Source organism: Diospyros lotus, chromosome 4, assembly GCF_014633365.1.
Source record: "Diospyros lotus cultivar Yz01 chromosome 4, ASM1463336v1, whole genome shotgun sequence".
NCBI classification, from domain to species: Eukaryota; Viridiplantae; Streptophyta; class Magnoliopsida; order Ericales; family Ebenaceae; genus Diospyros; species Diospyros lotus.
In genome coordinates, this window is record NC_068341.1 from 12,111,282 (window position 1) to 12,128,939 (window position 17,658).

At 37.8% G+C, this 17,658-nt stretch overlaps 2 protein-coding genes across 2 annotated transcripts; one reads left to right on the forward strand and one right to left on the reverse strand.

The window, feature by feature from the left end:
- Positions 1-5,067: 5,067 nt before the first annotated feature.
- LOC127799669 (uncharacterized) lies at positions 5,068-6,171 on the reverse strand. Its single transcript, XM_052333892.1, has one exon. The coding sequence runs from the start codon at positions 6,157-6,159 to the stop codon at positions 5,068-5,070; it is 1,092 nt and encodes a 363-aa protein (XP_052189852.1). The 5' UTR covers positions 6,160-6,171.
- Positions 6,172-14,074: 7,903 nt separating this feature from the next.
- Positions 14,075-16,738, forward strand: LOC127798770 (uncharacterized). The gene is made up of 2 exons (XM_052332370.1): positions 14,075-15,100; positions 16,486-16,738. Coding segments are annotated over exons 1-2 (804 nt in total). The 5' UTR covers positions 14,075-14,298; the 3' UTR covers positions 16,488-16,738.
- The last annotated feature ends 920 nt before the right edge of the window (positions 16,739-17,658 follow it).

Below are 17,658 nucleotides of genomic sequence, written 5' to 3' on the forward strand. Positions count from 1 at the left end.
TTTTTACTCATTTGTTGTGTGAGGAATTTTTGCTAGTTGTATGCTAGTGGTTGTTCTTGTCTAGGTAATGGATTGTATATTTGATTCTAACTCCAACCAAAAACTAGTGTTTATTTTCCCTAGTGATATCCTTAAGCTTAGTTTTGGAGAAATGAGTAGACTCGTAAGAGTTCGAACCTCTATAAATTTTTTTTTGTATTTTTGTGGTTTCTTAATCTTATTATTCATATCATTGTTAAAATCACCATTTAACTAAGATCACATTTTAAAAGTTTTTCAATAAGAGTTAAAAATATTAATTTAAAAAAAAAACTCAATTTACCCCCTTTTTGAATATTTATATGGGCAACAAACTTAGTTGTCTCAAACCTCATTGATAAACTTAGATTCACCTAGGTTTTGAATTCTATTTCAAGTTTGAGGCCTTTAAAATCTCATCGTTTAGGATTTCAAAGCACTTAAAAACCCCATTGGTTGGTGAGAACCATTTTTCCCTACATTTTCCATAATATCGTGATCAACCTTAACCTCAATCCATTTGATCTCTCCATTCAATGGCCTCAGTGACGGAGCCATGTTTTGACCAGTTGGGACCTTGGCCCCAACTGACTTTTTTATTTTTTATATATATTATTATAAATAATTATAATTTTTATAATTTGATTAGAATTAAAATTATAATTTATTTCGAACTAAAATTTTTTTTTTGGCTCTGTCACTAAATGGCCTACATTGTCTTTTATCTCCGAAGAGAGAGAAAGAGAGATCGATGAGTCTTGACATGGGTGAGAAAAAGGTGAAAAAATTAAAACAGACAATGGAGATAGTAATGATGGTATTTTTTATACTTAAAAAAATATAAGAGCATTAAATTAATAGCAGGAAGGACTTGAAACATAATATCAACAGTTAAAGGTAATCTTTGTGTTTTCTTAAATGTTAGAAGTACTGCTTACAGTTACTCTAAATCTCAATTACCAGTTATTATATTTTTCCTTAAAAAAGAGTAAATTTTAAGAGAAAGATTAGGTTATGTTTTTTTTAGAAAATGAACTCCAAGTTATTCATTATTTAGGACAAAGTATGTTACTTGGTTACTCAAAAAGAGCAACATATTGGTTATTTAGAATATTTGAACCTACTCCTACTTGAACAACCATTTGAGAGATCATTAATGTCAACTCTTATACATCTAAAATCATATGGTAGGGCTAATCATAAAAACTTTGAGTATTATACTCAAACAATAAATATAAATAATTAAAAATGATAATTAAAAAAAAAAAGGCATAGTCAAGTTTGTGCTTACCTTAGTCTCTACCTCAATACCTCATACCTTGTCTTAAAAAAGGATATAAATCTCAAACCTTCTCTCCACTCTCAATTGGGAATGAAAATTCTGGACTGGTCTTTCTCTCAAATAATAATAATAAATAAAATAATTCATAATTCAACTTCTTGCAATACTCGTAAACTAAACTAAATATGCAGAATGCAATATTAATGGAGCTTGTGGTAGATACTAGACAGCAAGTTGCTCTTTTAATGTCACATTACAGAAACAACGCAGAGGGTAAACCAAACAAATACACTTGCAGATAGATGGATATGTATCTGTGTATATAATTAATTCAAGAGAAATACAACATCAAAATTTGTGATCGAGATTGTGTAGAGGGGAGAGGGTAGTGAAGTAGCTTTATAAATCACGTCCTCGCCCAGTCCTCATTAAATTTGTTTGGAATTTTGGAATTTGGGTTGATTGATCAATCGTTTGGTCGAGAAAACGTTGGGCAACTCAAGGATTAACGTTGCTTATTGTTTTAAGGGAATTAAGTTAGGGTTTTTTCGTTGAATCCTACCAAATTCGCACACTTTTGGTTTTGATTGAGCTCGGATCAAAACTCTGAAAATACAATTCCCTTGAACTTTGAACCTATCCCGCCATTTGCTTTTCTTGGGACTGGTTGTACCTGTGTTCCTTTCGCTTTTCATTAACTGCTTGATCCAACCTAAGTTTACAAGCTGCTTTTAAATTTTGAATTACAGTCAGCTGGCCCGTACCTGCATGGCTTGAGGATATTAATTCGTTGTTCAAGTGGCTCGAAACTGGCCCAGACCCATGTAGTTTAGACTGATCCTTGAGGTCTTGATCTCAACTTTGCCTAGTTATAGTGTGAATTGTTGTTATTGTTGGATGCTTGTAATTGTTGACCTTCCATCAATCGAAAAGGAAAATGGTAATGTTCAGCTGTGAGGGATGTGGATGCTTATTCATGTCTATGTCTCAAAATTAATTTTGCTATCGATTTTAGAGGTGACACATAAAACACCAAGTCGAGAGTACCTAAAGCAACCTAACTAGGAGTACTTTTGAGTCGACTCAACTCCAGATCTAGGGATGAGAGGAGATAGGCTCTTCAGCTATGGATAGTTGAGTGTCTTTATATTTTGGTTTTTTATTCATTGCATTTATTTACCTTGTGAAGGTTGGGCAGCTTTATATACCTCTGTTGTTTTGTTTTTCTTGTTTCCACAGCCCAAAGTTTCTAGGCCTTTAATAGTTAAATAAAATCTTGGCATAGTATAAAGTTGCTGAAAACGTGGTATTATCATTGTACTTGTATGTTAGCAATTAGATTGAGATGCATACGTACACCGTATTAGGACTTTTTTTTAGGTAAGTAAGATGATGTATAAAAAAAAACAAATACAGACGAGCATCATACCTAGGACTATGTGGCACTGTTAGGAGCATGAGAGTACAAAAAATCTTATAGAAGTGATGTAACACTGCCTTGCTCTTTGAGCAACTCTACATCCTTCCATTTCTATGACATTTGGTAATGATAATTATGTGTCTCAAAAAGTTTGTAAGCATGCGCTATAAAGAAAAACTAGCTAGGCAGACAACACATATAGTAGCTCGTTTTTGTTTTCATAATAACATATAATTGCTCGTTCTTGTTTTTATATTATATTACCAATAATTTTGGGTTCAATCTTTTCTCAATTTAGGTGATTGTTATCAACTTACATTTTTGTTTTGTTTCAGACGACTTTATTTTCTAAATTTTTGATGGAGGAAAGATAATTTTGCAGTTGCAAGGTATTATAAATTAAGATTATTTGTTTGTATTGACTTACTTGAAATAGGTTCTCACGATTGTTACTGAATTATCATATTTGATTTTTTTTTTTTCATGTATGATTTTGTTAAAAACAAGGAACAAACAATGGATGAAAAGGAGTCCTAATGTTAACCAAAAAAAAAATTAGCATACAAATACAAATCTTCAATATGATTGCTTAAAACGTCATTTTATAGCATAAGATAGGGTTTATAGACAAATTTGATTTTGAATTTCTATTCTTTGCGGTGGTTTTAGACAATGAGATCTTCCACTAAGACTTTTAGTTCATCTCTCAACCCTTCAAGTGCTCTCTAGTAGAGTAGAAGGAAGTAGCCACTCTTAAGGGTATTTATACTACACAACTAGGGTTTTAACATATATATATATATATATATAATTAGATGAAACCCAACTGACCAACGTATTAAAAACTCAAATTACCATATCACTAGTTTTACGGACTCACACTAATTTAACCCACATTAATTTAATTTAAGTACTGATAAGCCTACTAATTTATATTAATTATTATTTATGAATTTCTTAATTTCTAGTAACAATAAGATCAATGCATCTTAACCTAATTTAATTTAGATAAAATTTACAATTAATATAAGTTTAAAAATCTAACACCTGGAAATTTCCACAAGCTCGACTGGAAGATGGGAAGTGGATACGGAATCAGCAATTGTAGGTAGAGGATCCCAATTACAAGGTTAAAGAGTAAGTCGGAAATCATTTATCAAATTAAAACCAATGAGAGTTATATTCATTGAATCCTCTTCTTTAAACTTTTCACCCTTAGGACTCTTGAAACTGAAACCTTCTAATCATGTATAAATAAAGTTTTTCCTAAATTAACTCTTAAGATATGTTATTTCCACGTGTTGTGAAATATAATGAGAGGATTATTTTTGAAGTAAACACATAATTAAGATTAAGAAATTTGTCAGATTTTTAATTTTTTGTACTTGCAGTAAAATGACATGCTTAATTACATGGTGTACATATCGTGATTAAGGTCCTCCTTACATATATCTACCGAAGAAGTTTTGTATGATCCCTTGAATTGCTTGAAGCACGGCCAAATCAACCAAGGGTGGATTCTTTTCTTGTCATGGCTTGCAGTTTTATCTGAAGATGACGGGAAGTGAAAGTCAACAAGAAACCGATCGATAGGATAATACCGAGTGAAAGTCAACAGCAGCAAGCCCATGGTGCATTTATTTTGAGCGGCACTTTTCACAAGTGCGTACGGATATTAGGCACTTGTTTGATGTCAACGGATGTGAGTGATTTAATTTTGACTTTCGACCTCGAGGATGTTGAGAATTCTCCGTCGAAGGCTGAAATTTTAAGAATCAGCTCAAACTTGCTCCACCCAATGAATAAGATTCATCATTTTAACTTGGTTCGTCAGAAGTTACATTTGTATGCAATTTTGGTGTTTCTTTCTTAGTTTTGCAACGAGACTTCCACAACTCAAAATTGCGATTACAAGAGAGTAAACTTCAAATGCAAAAACAATCATTCTGCCTTGTTTGCAGGTCCAAGAATACACAGAAAACTTAAGAAAAATCATAGTGAGCTGAGCTCTACACATACATCTGTCTCTGTTGCTTCCCCTATATCTGCAAATTATCACAAACATGCATGTTCTCCCTAGCTAAACGAGTACGTGGAGAACATTCAATCGAACTGTTAACATTAACAAATATCCACCTCTTTTCCCACATTAAAAATAGAATCATCATAGAAAGGCCACTGAGAAAAAGAAGGATCTTTCCACAACCATTTAGAACTGGCTAATCACAAAATTCAAGTACTTTTCTTCATTACTTACATATTTATATATAACATATATGCAAGACGAGTAGTATATGTAATAATATAATTAAGCTGCATTTACTTTTTGCTATGTACAATTACGATCTCAACCGTTCAAACGGGACAGGTCAGAAGCCTCGCCGGTATGGATCCTCCAAGCGAAGAGGTAGTCCCTGGACTCGCACCACAACCTCATGGCATCACAGAAGGCGTGGACGGAGCAATGCTTGCCATTGCTTCCCCACTCTATCGTCACCCAGCAAGAAAACCCAGTTGCTGAAACAGGTACACTTTTATCGGAAAATTGAAGCACCACCTCGCCGCAGATCCTCTTGCATGCGCTGTGCCGGCCGTCGCACTTCACCGTGCAGTCGAGCCAGGAACATTCCGGCTGACCCACCATCGTTTTGTAGGCCGAATTCGCCAGTCTTACTTTGTTGTTCGAGTCTGACACCACCGCCGGGAGGGCCTCCAATTCAATCTCTTCCTCCACCTCCTCTCTTTTCTTCGGAACCTGGGGAGCCTGATTTGTGCCCGGCTCTTCGTTTATGCTTCGAACGATTATGGTCGAGCCGACCGGCCGGACCGGCCGAGGTGTTATCACGCTGTTGCTGCTGATGCGTTGTTCTTGGAGTTGCTGCAGCAGATCTTTTTCTTCGGGAACTTCGGCGGCTTTGTTCAGATCTATTCCTTTGTCACCTTCAGAATGATCGGGTGTCGCCGGCGGTGGTTGATGGGCGAGGATCGGGAGAGACGGACAAGGCGAAAGGGGAAGCTGGTCGGGATTGCCAAGCAGGCCCAGGAAGCTGGGGATTTGGAGCTGGGGAATGTTAATATTGAAGCTATTGACGCCATGGGCGAAGCCCTGCAGGGCGAGGCTCTTGGCAGGGGAAGTGGTGGTTATCCGGCAAGGCGGAGAGAAGCCGAAAAACTGCGCTCTGGGGCGCTTATCCATGGGGGGCGGCGGCGCAAAGGCGTTCCTGCCCCGCTTCCTGGTCCGGGTGGGGCGAGCCTGGAGCTGCGGCCAGACGTTCCTCAGGTAAGGAGACTGCTTGATCTTCTCAGATTCTTCTCCATTATTATTGTTGTCAGTGGGGTTGGCGGGAACATCGGGCCGGGGAGCAATGGGCCGGTAGCGAGACAGGATTTCGGCCGTTTTGGAGATGGTGGAGCTGCTGGGATTCAAGGCCTGAATCATGGTGGTGATGAATCGGCAGATTAATTCACTGAATGAGAGATAGAGAGGGGGGGGGGGAGGTGAGGTGAGGGGACGGGGTGGAGAGCGGTGGCGGGGTTATTTAGGGCGGGGGGAGTTGGCCAATAAGAGGTGGGCGAAAGCACGAAGAGGGCGGAGGAAGCGACAGGTGGACAGGTACGGTGGTGTACGTGTTTGAGAGGCTCAAGAATGGGACATGTGGGATCCTAGGATTTTAGTGGCTCATGCATGCTTACACCTCAGTCTTGCTCTACCATCACCCCACCTACTATTTCAATTTCCACACCATTTTTCTTTTCCCCTTAATATTTAACTATAAAAATAAAAAAAAGGTCATTTTGAGGGCTTTTGACTCTTTTCATGAGTAAAAAGAGGCAATCCTCCCGAGTCACCCCCCCCCCCCCCCCCCCAACTTATTAGGTTAAATTCCGAGATACTACTTATCTGTAACATTTCGGGTTTCTATTACATGTATGGTTATAAGTCTTTAAAAGATTTTTGTTAGATAAAAGAATTATGAAATATCAATTGCCTGGTAAAATTTGTTGGGGGGTATTGAATAGTAGTAGTAAGAGTAATAGAAGTGGCGGGTGGGGGCCCGGGGGCCGAGGGCCGAGGGCCGAGGCCAAGCCAAATCAAGCGGTGGGCGCCCATCTCTTTGCACCGAATGGAATGGAAAAGGCGTTTGGGGTTGGGGGAATGAGGACACGTGTGGGGTGGAGTGCCATGCGTGCGAACACCTATCACCATTGGCTTGGTCTGTTCTGTTCCGCTTTTATTTTATTTTATTTTGTTCCCCGAATAACCCCACTTTGGCTTCTACATCCGCCATTATAGCTTACGTGTTTGAAGTTTCTACGTGTCAGCTCCGCGCGCTTCATCAGCGGCCGAGACTCTGATTGGACCTTCAGTTTTTTTTTTCTTTGTAAACAGACATATAATTCTTGCAAAATAACCAAACACACAAATTAATAATAATGTTATTTAAATTAACAATAAATTTATTTACTATTATAAATAATTTATCACTTTAATTTAACAAATAATACATATAGCATTTCCCATATATAAATATATATAATCAATTTTTGATTTATCGATCATGCCCAAATACAATAATCGATTATCGCATAATCTTAAACACAAAAATAAAAATATCTGCATAATTCTAATGAAAGATATTTATAAAAAAATAATTTATATTTTTTAAATGATATGTTTTCTTTTTAGGATTAGCTTACACTTAAAAACCTAAAAAAGTATGTCCTTAAATATGAGATATAAATATTAATTTTGTGATTGTCTGTAAAATATACGTAGAAATAATATAGACATATATGGTTTGAAAAAAAAAAATCATTTGGAAAATGTTTTATATCAAATATAATATTAGTGAGATTTTACATTAGACAATTACAAAAAATTAATCTAAAATTTTCAAAATATTCAATTTCATGTCACCTTATAAAAATGTAGTTTGGATTGTGTTTAACTTAAGAAATACTTGACTTTCTTACCATAAACCTTTCCTAATTAGTTATTCTAAAATGAATTTGAGAGTACTTAACAAATTATTTTTTATGATTTTTTTCCTAAAACCTTTGTATCTTTTCTTTCTTTCTATTTATGACCTTTTCCTGTACCATACATTTTTAAAATCAAATTACACAGTCAATTTTTTTGTACATAAAAACTCTTTAAATGACTTTTTTTTTTCTATAATTTTGATACAATTTCATTAATAATTTTTCCTACTTGAGAAGTGTGTGTTTAGGTCAAATTTATCAAATTGTTGTCATTGTTATTTATTATTATTATTATTTTTTTATGTATGTTACTATGAGTTGATAATAGAAGGTATATTGCACGGATATATATATATATATATATTTACTGTAATTTTTTTGATGAATAACATTTATTGTAATTAAATGTTTTGATTGCATTTTTAGCTAGTGTTAGATTTAAAACTTATAATATATTTTTGAAGTTACTTTAGAAATATATTCTGTAATTTTCTTAAGTGAATTATATAATACAAATGTAACCATTAATATACAACATAAGCACGTTCAGATTTTGTTAATCTAACAAATAATGAAAATGAAAATAAAAACCCACAACCAAATCAAGCACGCTTTGATGTTCTAATTTTGATCACAAAATTAAAAATAATTTGGTAAGGTTATTTCGGTAAATAAATATCAACAATTATATGTAAATATTGTTGTTGGAAGAATGTTTTATTTTTTTCTCGTTTTTCTTCTTCATTCAGACACAAAAATAGAAATCAAATAAACCATTGTACATGCTAATTAATTGATAGTAGAAGCTAAATAAGGCAAGGCAAAGGGGGTAAATAAATTGTCCTTTTAACCCTGAAGAATATGTACCTCACAACATCCCAAAACACAGAGACTGGGGAGTCTGATTTTGTACATATACATATCGTCCGATGATGATGATGAGTAGTCAAAAGTAGGGAAAGCATGCATACGGGTAACAACACAGATCCAAGAAGCAGCAGCAACATAGAGTGGCCAAACTGCATGCACCAACCACACGCACCACACAATCTCTATCAAGGCATCATCCAATCCATATATATGGTCTAATGATTACAATTTTATTCATATATATGTATATATTAACATTTGTCTGGATGGAGGGACAGAGAGAAATTAAGAAGGTGGCCGGGGGTGGAGATTTGGTATAATACGCACGTACCATGCATCCAGGCAAGAATCAACGGGGCTTGGCTGCGCAATATAAACAACACTCGGCGGCGCATCATATGGATATGGGTATGCTGTTGGAGGTGGAGGATAGCCACCCCCCGTCCCCATCACTTTTTGATTCCCAAAACCACACAAATCAACGTATACACATATATATTCATGTTATATATATATATATAGCTGTGTCTGTTTGAAGAGGTGGCGTACCTTTAGGGGTGGCGCCGGCCGGAATATCCACCGCCTCCGGGGTGTACTGGCTCATCTTTATATTACCGCCAAGAGAGGGGGAGGGAGGGAGAGAGACTAATACCAACAACTGGAACTTGCAAAGATCAAATATTTCCATCTTACTATAACACGGCGTAAAGGGAGGCGGTGGCTAATTTGAAAAAAAACCGAAAATATTATTTTAATACAAAATTTTGACATTTTATACAATATTTAAATAATTTATGCTTGAATTATATAAATAGACAACACATTAATTAATACTGTGTACTAACTAGTACAATAACTTGCGCACCAATTATTTAATTTATTGTCAGCACAATTTATCAAAACTTTATATTTAAATAATATTTTTATTAGAAAAATAAAATAAATTACCCTGATGTCGGTTGAGGGCTGTCATTAGATCTTCAGTTTGAGAAATTATACTCTTAATCTGATTTTCAAAACTCAATATAAACAACCCTCTGCAGATACAGACGTTGGCAATTCAGTGCATAATTAAGTCTGTTGCGAAAAATCTTTTCAAAACAGAAAATATTAGTGCAATAACATCAAATCATATTTAATCGAACATAACGATAATACACAAAGTACTGAAAACAGTAACAAGAAGATGAACACGAAGTACAAACTCCCTATTTAAATACGTTCAAGGCTCAAATCTAAAGAGTTCGTCCACAACTTTGATAACGCCAACGAATAGGAACCACAAGCCATAACGAAGCCTTCAAACCAGCCCACAAACCGAAAGCCCCAACACTTCTCGGCCGAACACAAATGAAGCCCTCTCTCACCCAATCGATCAAAGCCACACACAGTAGGTTACCACAAAAGGTAGATCGGTCACAAAGACAGAGGGTAGAAATCACAAAGTAAAGAGAAAAGCTTACAGAGAATGGATGATCAAAAACCCCTAAATAGGGCATGCGCATCGACAACAAATCGACCAAAATCAACAAGAAAATATGTGGCCTCTCAACATAGAAAGAGGCATCAGACCGAGATGGAAACGGAGCCATGGAAGATTATCCACGAAAGGAAACCACGAAGGAAGTAATCAGCCAAGCAAGGAGATACGAGAGAGAGATGAGCTAGGGTTCGGCCGAGATAGAGAGAGAAACACCAAGGAAAAGGGTTGCACACGGGCCTTTTATATGAGGGCTTTAGGGCTTAAAGATAATGGGCTTTTGGGCTCAGAACAGTGGACTCCCCCCCCCCCCCCCACTTGAGCAAATAGGCCAAGGCCCATTTCTCCTCGAAAGTGGGAATAGAGCTTGTGGCCCGGTTTCTAAAATGGGCTGCGTAAAAGTGGTGACGGACTTGGGTTCTTCAATCTCGGGCTGAAGCCTATGAAGATAAAACCCACCCGAAAAATCGTCACAGCCTTGGGACTCATTGGGAAACATAAAACCAACAATCTCCACCTTGATTCCTAATGAGGCCAACACATACAGGCAACATGCAACAAATGCATATACTGGCAACAAAAGCACAATTTAAGCAACACCTGCATGAATTAGTAACAAATGTCTAATCATGCAACAAAAGCCTAATCATCCACAAAGGAAATAAACATGCAACAAATGTATAAATATGCAACAAATGCATAAACATGGAACAAATGCATAAAATAGGCAACAAATGCTTAAACATGCAACAAATGCATGAACTTGCAACAAATGCATATTATCCACATAGGAAATGCAACAAATGCTTAGACAAGCAACAAATGCATGACCTTGCAATAGATGCATATTATTCACATAGGAAATGCAACAAATGCATAAGATAGGCAACAAATGCTTAGACAAGTAACAAATGCTTAAACATGCAACAAATGCATATAACATGAGCTAGCTTTCTCTCCATCCCACTCAGGCTAGGATTCACCTAGGCTAGGATCTACCTTATCCTCTCACATAGGGTGGGACTCTCCACCTTGCTCAAGGTGGTGGGAATAAGAATACTCAACTCTTCCCTAAAATGGAACAACAGACACATAGTCCTTGCCCACTAATTTTACACTAGAATTTAGAAGCATGTATACCTCACTAACCTCACTAGGGTCATAGGGGGTCACTACATTGGCTTCTTCCTTTTGTTTGTCTTTCTTAGCATAACAATTCTTAATGAAATGTTCGATTTTCCCACAACTATAACACTTCTTACCCTTCCATTCCCTTGATTTTTGGATTTTGACCTACTCTTCCCTTTCTTGCTACCTTCATCTTGATTCTTAGTTCTACCCCTCATCATGTGGACCTCACCATATTTTCTCACATTCCAATTCCTTACTCCTAAGAGAATCTATGACAATTTCAGGTGATAACGTGTCCCTACCATATTTAATGACATTTTTAACTTCTTTATAAGTATCAGGAATGTCATTTAACAAAATAATTGCCTTCTATTCCTCCGACACCGTTTCACCACAATTTATGATATCTTGAACCAACTTATTAAAGACATCTAAGTTGTTATCTAGGTCCCTAGAGGGGTCAATTTTAAAACTAAAGAAACTTTCAAACAAATAAAACTTATTAGGGGTGGATTTCTTAACGTATAATTTCTTCAATTTCTCCCAAAGTTCTATAGTTGTGTTAAGTTTTCTTACTTTTCTTAACACTGAATCAGAGAGATGCAAGATTATAGAAGTATAGGCAAGTTTATCAGCTTCAAGTTTTAGTTCTTTTTTAGTTCTCTCAGGATATTTTCCATCTATAGCCTTAGAGACTCTTTGTTGAACTAAAATTCCCTTCATTTTTTTGCTGCCATATAGAAAAATCTCCCTTTCTATTGAAAACCCCTAATTCAAAATGTGTAGAAATATTCACTAAGTAGATGCTTGACACAAGTAAGTAGTGCAACCTACAAAAAACACTAAGTTTTTCATACTGTATCCTAAACAAAGTATATGCACAAAATAGATTCAATCAAAGGCAGATTTTAAACAGGAATAATACTGATATACTAGGCACAATTTTTAAAACACTAAGCAGTTTAAAAAACAGCCACAAAAGTAAAAGGAATTAGATATGCACCCAAGGAGACAAAGTTTTTTTTTTTTAAAAAAAAAAACTTAGGCAGCAAATTCACAAAGAATCAAAGACCAATTAGAAAAAAAAAAAAATTCAAGCACTTAGCAATTTCAGTAATCACAGAGATTATCACAAGTAATCACAATTCTAGCAACAAGCAATGGTTACCACAATAGGATAACCCCCAAAACCTAATGGACACTTCCACACGATGACCTGCTAGATACTGGAAAAGAAAATTACAGAATTTAAAACCACAGAGGTTACCAGTACAGATCTCAGGACTGAGATCTGTGAGTAATGTAGGATCAAATCTGGGACAGAAGAAGGGCACCTCAGCCCCCACGCGTTGCCTCACGCGCTACCGCCTGCAAGCTCGCGCGCCATTGGCTGGCAATGTTGCTTGGGGAGATGACCTGCAACTTACTAGATCCAGATCTAGGGTCATTTCAACCCAACTCACAACCTGCAAAGAATAATTGAACCGAGATCAGATCTGATATGGAACTCACTCACCGTGAAATCGGATCTGAAAACGATGGGGTTTTTCAGATCTAATTCGAACAAGCACAATCCAAGAGTCGCATGAGGCTCTAATACCAATTGTTGCGGAAAATCTCTTCAAAACAGAAAGGGTTAGTGCAATAACATCGAACCAGATTTAATCAAACATAACGACAATACATAAAGTACTGAAAACAACAACAAAAAGATGAACACGAAGTATAAACTCCCTGTTTAAATACGTTCAAGGCTCAGATCTGAAGAGTCCGTTCACCATTTTGATAACGCCAATGAATAGGAACCACAAGCCACAACGAAGCCCTCAAACCAGCTCACAAACCGAAAGCCCAAAAAGCCCCAATACCTCTCGGCCGAACAAAAACGAAGCCCTCTCTCACCCAATCGATCAAAGCCACACACAATATAGGTTACCACAGAAGGTAGATCGATCACAAAGATAGAGGGTAGAAAGCACAAAGCAAAGAGGAAAACTTACAGAGAATGGATGATCCAAAACCCCTAAATAGGGCATGTGCATCGACAACAAATCAGCCAAAATCAACAAGAAAATATGTGGCCTCTCAACATGGAAAGAGGTATCAGACCGAGATGGAAACGGAGCCATGGAAGATTATCCACGAAAGGAAACCACGAAGGAAGTAATTAGCCAAGCAAGGAGATACGAGAGAGAGAGGAGCTAGGGTTCGACCGAGATAGAGAGAGAAACACCAAGGAAAAGGGCTGCACACGGGCCTTTTATATGAGGGCTTTAGGGTTTAAAGATAATGGACTTTTGGGCTTAGAACAGTGGGGTTCCCCCTCATTTGAGCAAATGGGCTAAGGCCAATTTCTCCTCTAAAGTGGGAATAAGGCTTGTGGACTGACTTTTAAAATGGGCTACTTAAAAGTGGTGACAGACTTGACTTCTTCAATCCTGGGCCGAAACCTATAAAGATAAAACCCACCCGAAAAATTGTCACAGCCTTGTGCCTCATTAGAAAACACAAAACCAATAAAGTCATATTATTTTCAACGCCATTTTCTATTTTGTTTAAATCATCCATTAATTTATTATTTAATGATGAATGTTAATAATTTTTAATAGCATTTTAGAATTATAACACATGGAGAAATTCAGTTTCAGAGTTAAAAATAAAAAGTTTTTTTTTAAATTTCAATTTTTTTTAAATGAGAGTATACAGTTGGTACTCTTGATGTTTTGCTTAAAGGCAGGCAGACAACACCCTTTAAGATTTTAAAAATTACAATAATAATCATGATTAATTTTACAATCTTTGTTACATTAATGTCTTAGTGTTGTTTTAGCTCAATTAATTTTTTTAGTCGACTTCACAGTCCGCCTCTTTCCCAATTTCTTTACAATTTCGTTCCCTTGTTTTCTTTGTGGCGAAGGCAAAAAGCAACACCACTATCTCTCCCTCTGCCCCGTCTCCCCTCGTCCCTGGGTCGAGCAGAGCAGTATCTCGTGTCGGTGCTCACCTGAGAATGTGAGCATCGGCAGCAGTTTCGGCTTTTGAGTTTTCAGACTCTCCGGTCGCTGGAAAGCTTCAACTGATTCAGTAAAGCTGCGGGCATCTGATCCAGTGTCGATGATCAGGAACAACAAAGAGACCCATCCGTCGCTGCCTCCCAACTACCTCACGCTTGCACAGCTCCGGGAGCGATGGCTCAAGGAAAAGCAGCAGGGAAAGCAAGAGGAGGAGGAGGAGGTGAAAGCGACGGAGCAAAGAGAGAATGAAGATAAGGAACGCCAAAAGCGCGAGGATCAGGAGAACCGTTACGAGAATGGGGAAACGAGCCAGGAGCCGAGCAAAACTGTGCCTCGTCGTCGGCCGTTTCGACCGAATCGGGGGGGAAAACGCTTGATCGCGGTTGGAGTAAAGGAGCAGGAGTCTGTGGAGTCGCGAATCGTAGAGGTTGCGGTTAACGATTCGGAACGGAAGAGGGATGGTTCCAAGAAGAAGAAACTGTGGATGAAGATGAAAGCTAGGCCGGAGAAAGGTGGAACCGGAGGTACGGAGCAGCCATTGCCGGGAGAAGTGCCGAAGGGGGAGAGTGCGGAGGCCGTGGTTAAAGGAGACGTTGAGAAGGTGATGAAAGGTACTGAAATCAAGCGGAATGGCGGCGATATGCGGGTGCACGGTAGTAACTGGGAGGAAGAAGCTACGGTTGGTGGATCGGATGAAATCGGAGGGAAATTGGAGGTTCTTTCCCTGGGCGGCGAGAGAAGAGGCGACCGGAGATCGGCTGGGAACGTGTATCGTGATCACTTCAAGCACAACAGGGGTTCTGCAGGGTTTAATCTCTCCAAAATTCAGAAGCCGAGGGATTCAAAATTGGTTTGGGTTAGGAAAGGGGAGCCGTCTGATGTCAATCTTGCCCAGAGCTCATGTAAGCATCGCCACTTTTCCTCTGCGTGATGCACTCAATGATCTTCCAGTTCTATGCTGCTGTTTGTGACCAGTAAAATATCTTATGATTATATTATTAAATGCATTTCTAGTATAATTACATAGATTGATACTTTTATCTCTTATCTACTTGAGAGCCATGATTTTTATTTTTTCGTACTGTCAAACGTATAATTTTTCTTCAAAAATTTTGAACAATAAGACTTTAAAGTATTCAAATTCATAAATTGGGATCCGAGTTTTCAATTCCGAGGGACAGGGATAGCAAGCAGAGTGAAAGAGAACGCGTGACATTGTACTGAATGAAAAGTTAAATTATATACTTCTGTACCAAATAAATCAAAATAATTGTACTGCGGTTTTATGTAGTTTTATTATTATCATATCTGTTTGAGGAACCTGACACTTGAAAAGACTACCGGTGGTATGGTACTGACGTTTAAAAAGCATGAATTGGTGTGAATAAACATATTCAAGATACAATGCCTTGAAAAAAAGGATAAAAATGGGATTAAGATATGAAAATAACTATATTGTTTATATATTTTTATTATTTATATCTATAATCTGTAAAAATAACTCCAACAACTAAAATATTGTTGCACATGACATGTATTCCCTAATATGTATTGTACACGGATGCAACATACATTTTTGATTGTTTATTCTTTGTAGACTTGCAAAATTCGTTGACAAACTTTTGCATTCCCTGCATTCTAATGACTTTTGTGAACTTGAGTTCTCTTATGTTGGGAGTTAAATTTTTTGTGTTCTTCTAGAAGTTGAGAAATACAGAAAATGAGAAAAAGAAGGGAAAGGTTTACTTAATGCAGATTAGTATTCTCGAAATTCAGTATCCATATTCAGTAATGCTATCCTGTACAATTGATTTATGCTACACTAGTTTGCCACCCATGGAAAGGTCTCTTATTCCTTGGTCTTCAAGCAAGTAAACACACCATGGATAAAATCCTCCCTATTGAATGAACAATGCCTTCTTTCTTTTTCATTTAGAAGTGGAAGATTTTTGTTTTCTAACATGTTAGCAAAGGCTGGAGAAGGCCAGTGGAAACCAGCACGTATGACATAAAAGGAAAGAGGTTTTGGGTAGAGTAACAAAAGGCATTTCAAGTACTTTTGTTCACTACCCTTTACTAATGAATTCCATTAGGTGTTGCCATGGTGGATTCTATCAGAGATTTTGGATGTCCAATTGACAATGAGATTCCTAGAGTATCATTTCTGTCCTCTATTCTGTATCAGATATAGTTAATAACAATTTGAATTTACTCAGTATCCTTCATACATAAATTGCCAGTACATTGACGTTCATGCTTATCGACAATACATATTTTTCTACTGCAGGAAAGGAGAACAAATGAAAAGGGAGAAATTGCTGCTCTTCCTGTGTCTCTAGTGAGCTCAATATACAATCTTTTTGGTGCATGTAAAGAAAATGAATGCTTTGTCATTTTCTGAAAAGTAGATGCATCATTTGCAAGAAAACTTATCAACTTTGTGGATTTTCTTTGTTTATCAAATGTTCTATCTTGAATGTGAGTTGGCATTTATAATATGTTAAATTATTATGTTGAGGTATTGAGATGGTTGCCTTATATCATAATGTCTTGAATGTATGATGGCATGTATAATATGCGAAACTATTGTCCCTATGTATTGAGATGCCTGTCATATATTATATTGTCTTATACATTTAAGGTTCATTTCTTTGAGGAGTCGTCATGGATGCAATAGAAGATTCTGTAGTCATAGAAATGGATGCAGTAAAAGTAGAGATGGCAAAATGGGCTTGGCCTGATGGGCTGGCCCGTTGGGGCTCGGCCTGGCACCGGGCTAGGGCCAGCATTTTGCTGGCCCATTTAAGGCCGGGCCGATTTGGCCTGGACCGCTTGGCTCGGCGGGCCAAATGGTGGCGGGTCGGGCTGGCCCGCTAATCGGCCACCCCCCCCCCCCCCCCCCACAGCCTGCTCCCAAACAGCCCGCGCCCCTCGCTCTCAGCCTTGCCTCTCGCCCTCGCCCTCACCCTCTGTCTCGCCCTTTGTCGCCCTCGCCCTCGTCTCGCCCTCGCCCTCACCTCGCCCTCTGTCTCGCCCTCGCTCTCGCCCTCGCTCGTCGCCCTCGCCCCTCAGTCGCCCGCGCCCCTCGCCCTTTCTCGCTCACTGCCTGCTGCTGCTCGCCCTTGCTCTCACGCCGCCTACCTGCTGTTGCCTAGCTAAAGGTAAGTTCAAGTTTTATTCCCCTGCTAAGTGTGATTCTTTTAAATGAATTGTGTTAATTATTTGCAGTGTGGATTCTTTTAAATTTGATCATAATTTAAAATGAATTGTTTTAATTGTTTACAGTGTGGATTCTTTTGTTAGAATGGATGGTGATGATCAAATTTCGAGAGGAATCCCTAGTAATGTTAATGAGGAATCCATATCACAATCACAATCAAAAAAGCCTAAGACTTTAACCTCTGATGTGTGGAACCATTTTGTGAAAATTGGTGTTGGTAGTGATGGCAAACCAAGGTGT

Excerpts from the sequence above, each read along its gene's own strand:
- LOC127799669 (XM_052333892.1), bottom strand. The coding sequence starts at position 6,159 with ATGATTCAGGCCTTGAATCCCAGCAGCTCCACCATCTCCAAAACGGCC.
- LOC127798770 (XM_052332370.1), top strand. The coding sequence starts at position 14,299 with ATGATCAGGAACAACAAAGAGACCCATCCGTCGCTGCCTCCCAACTAC.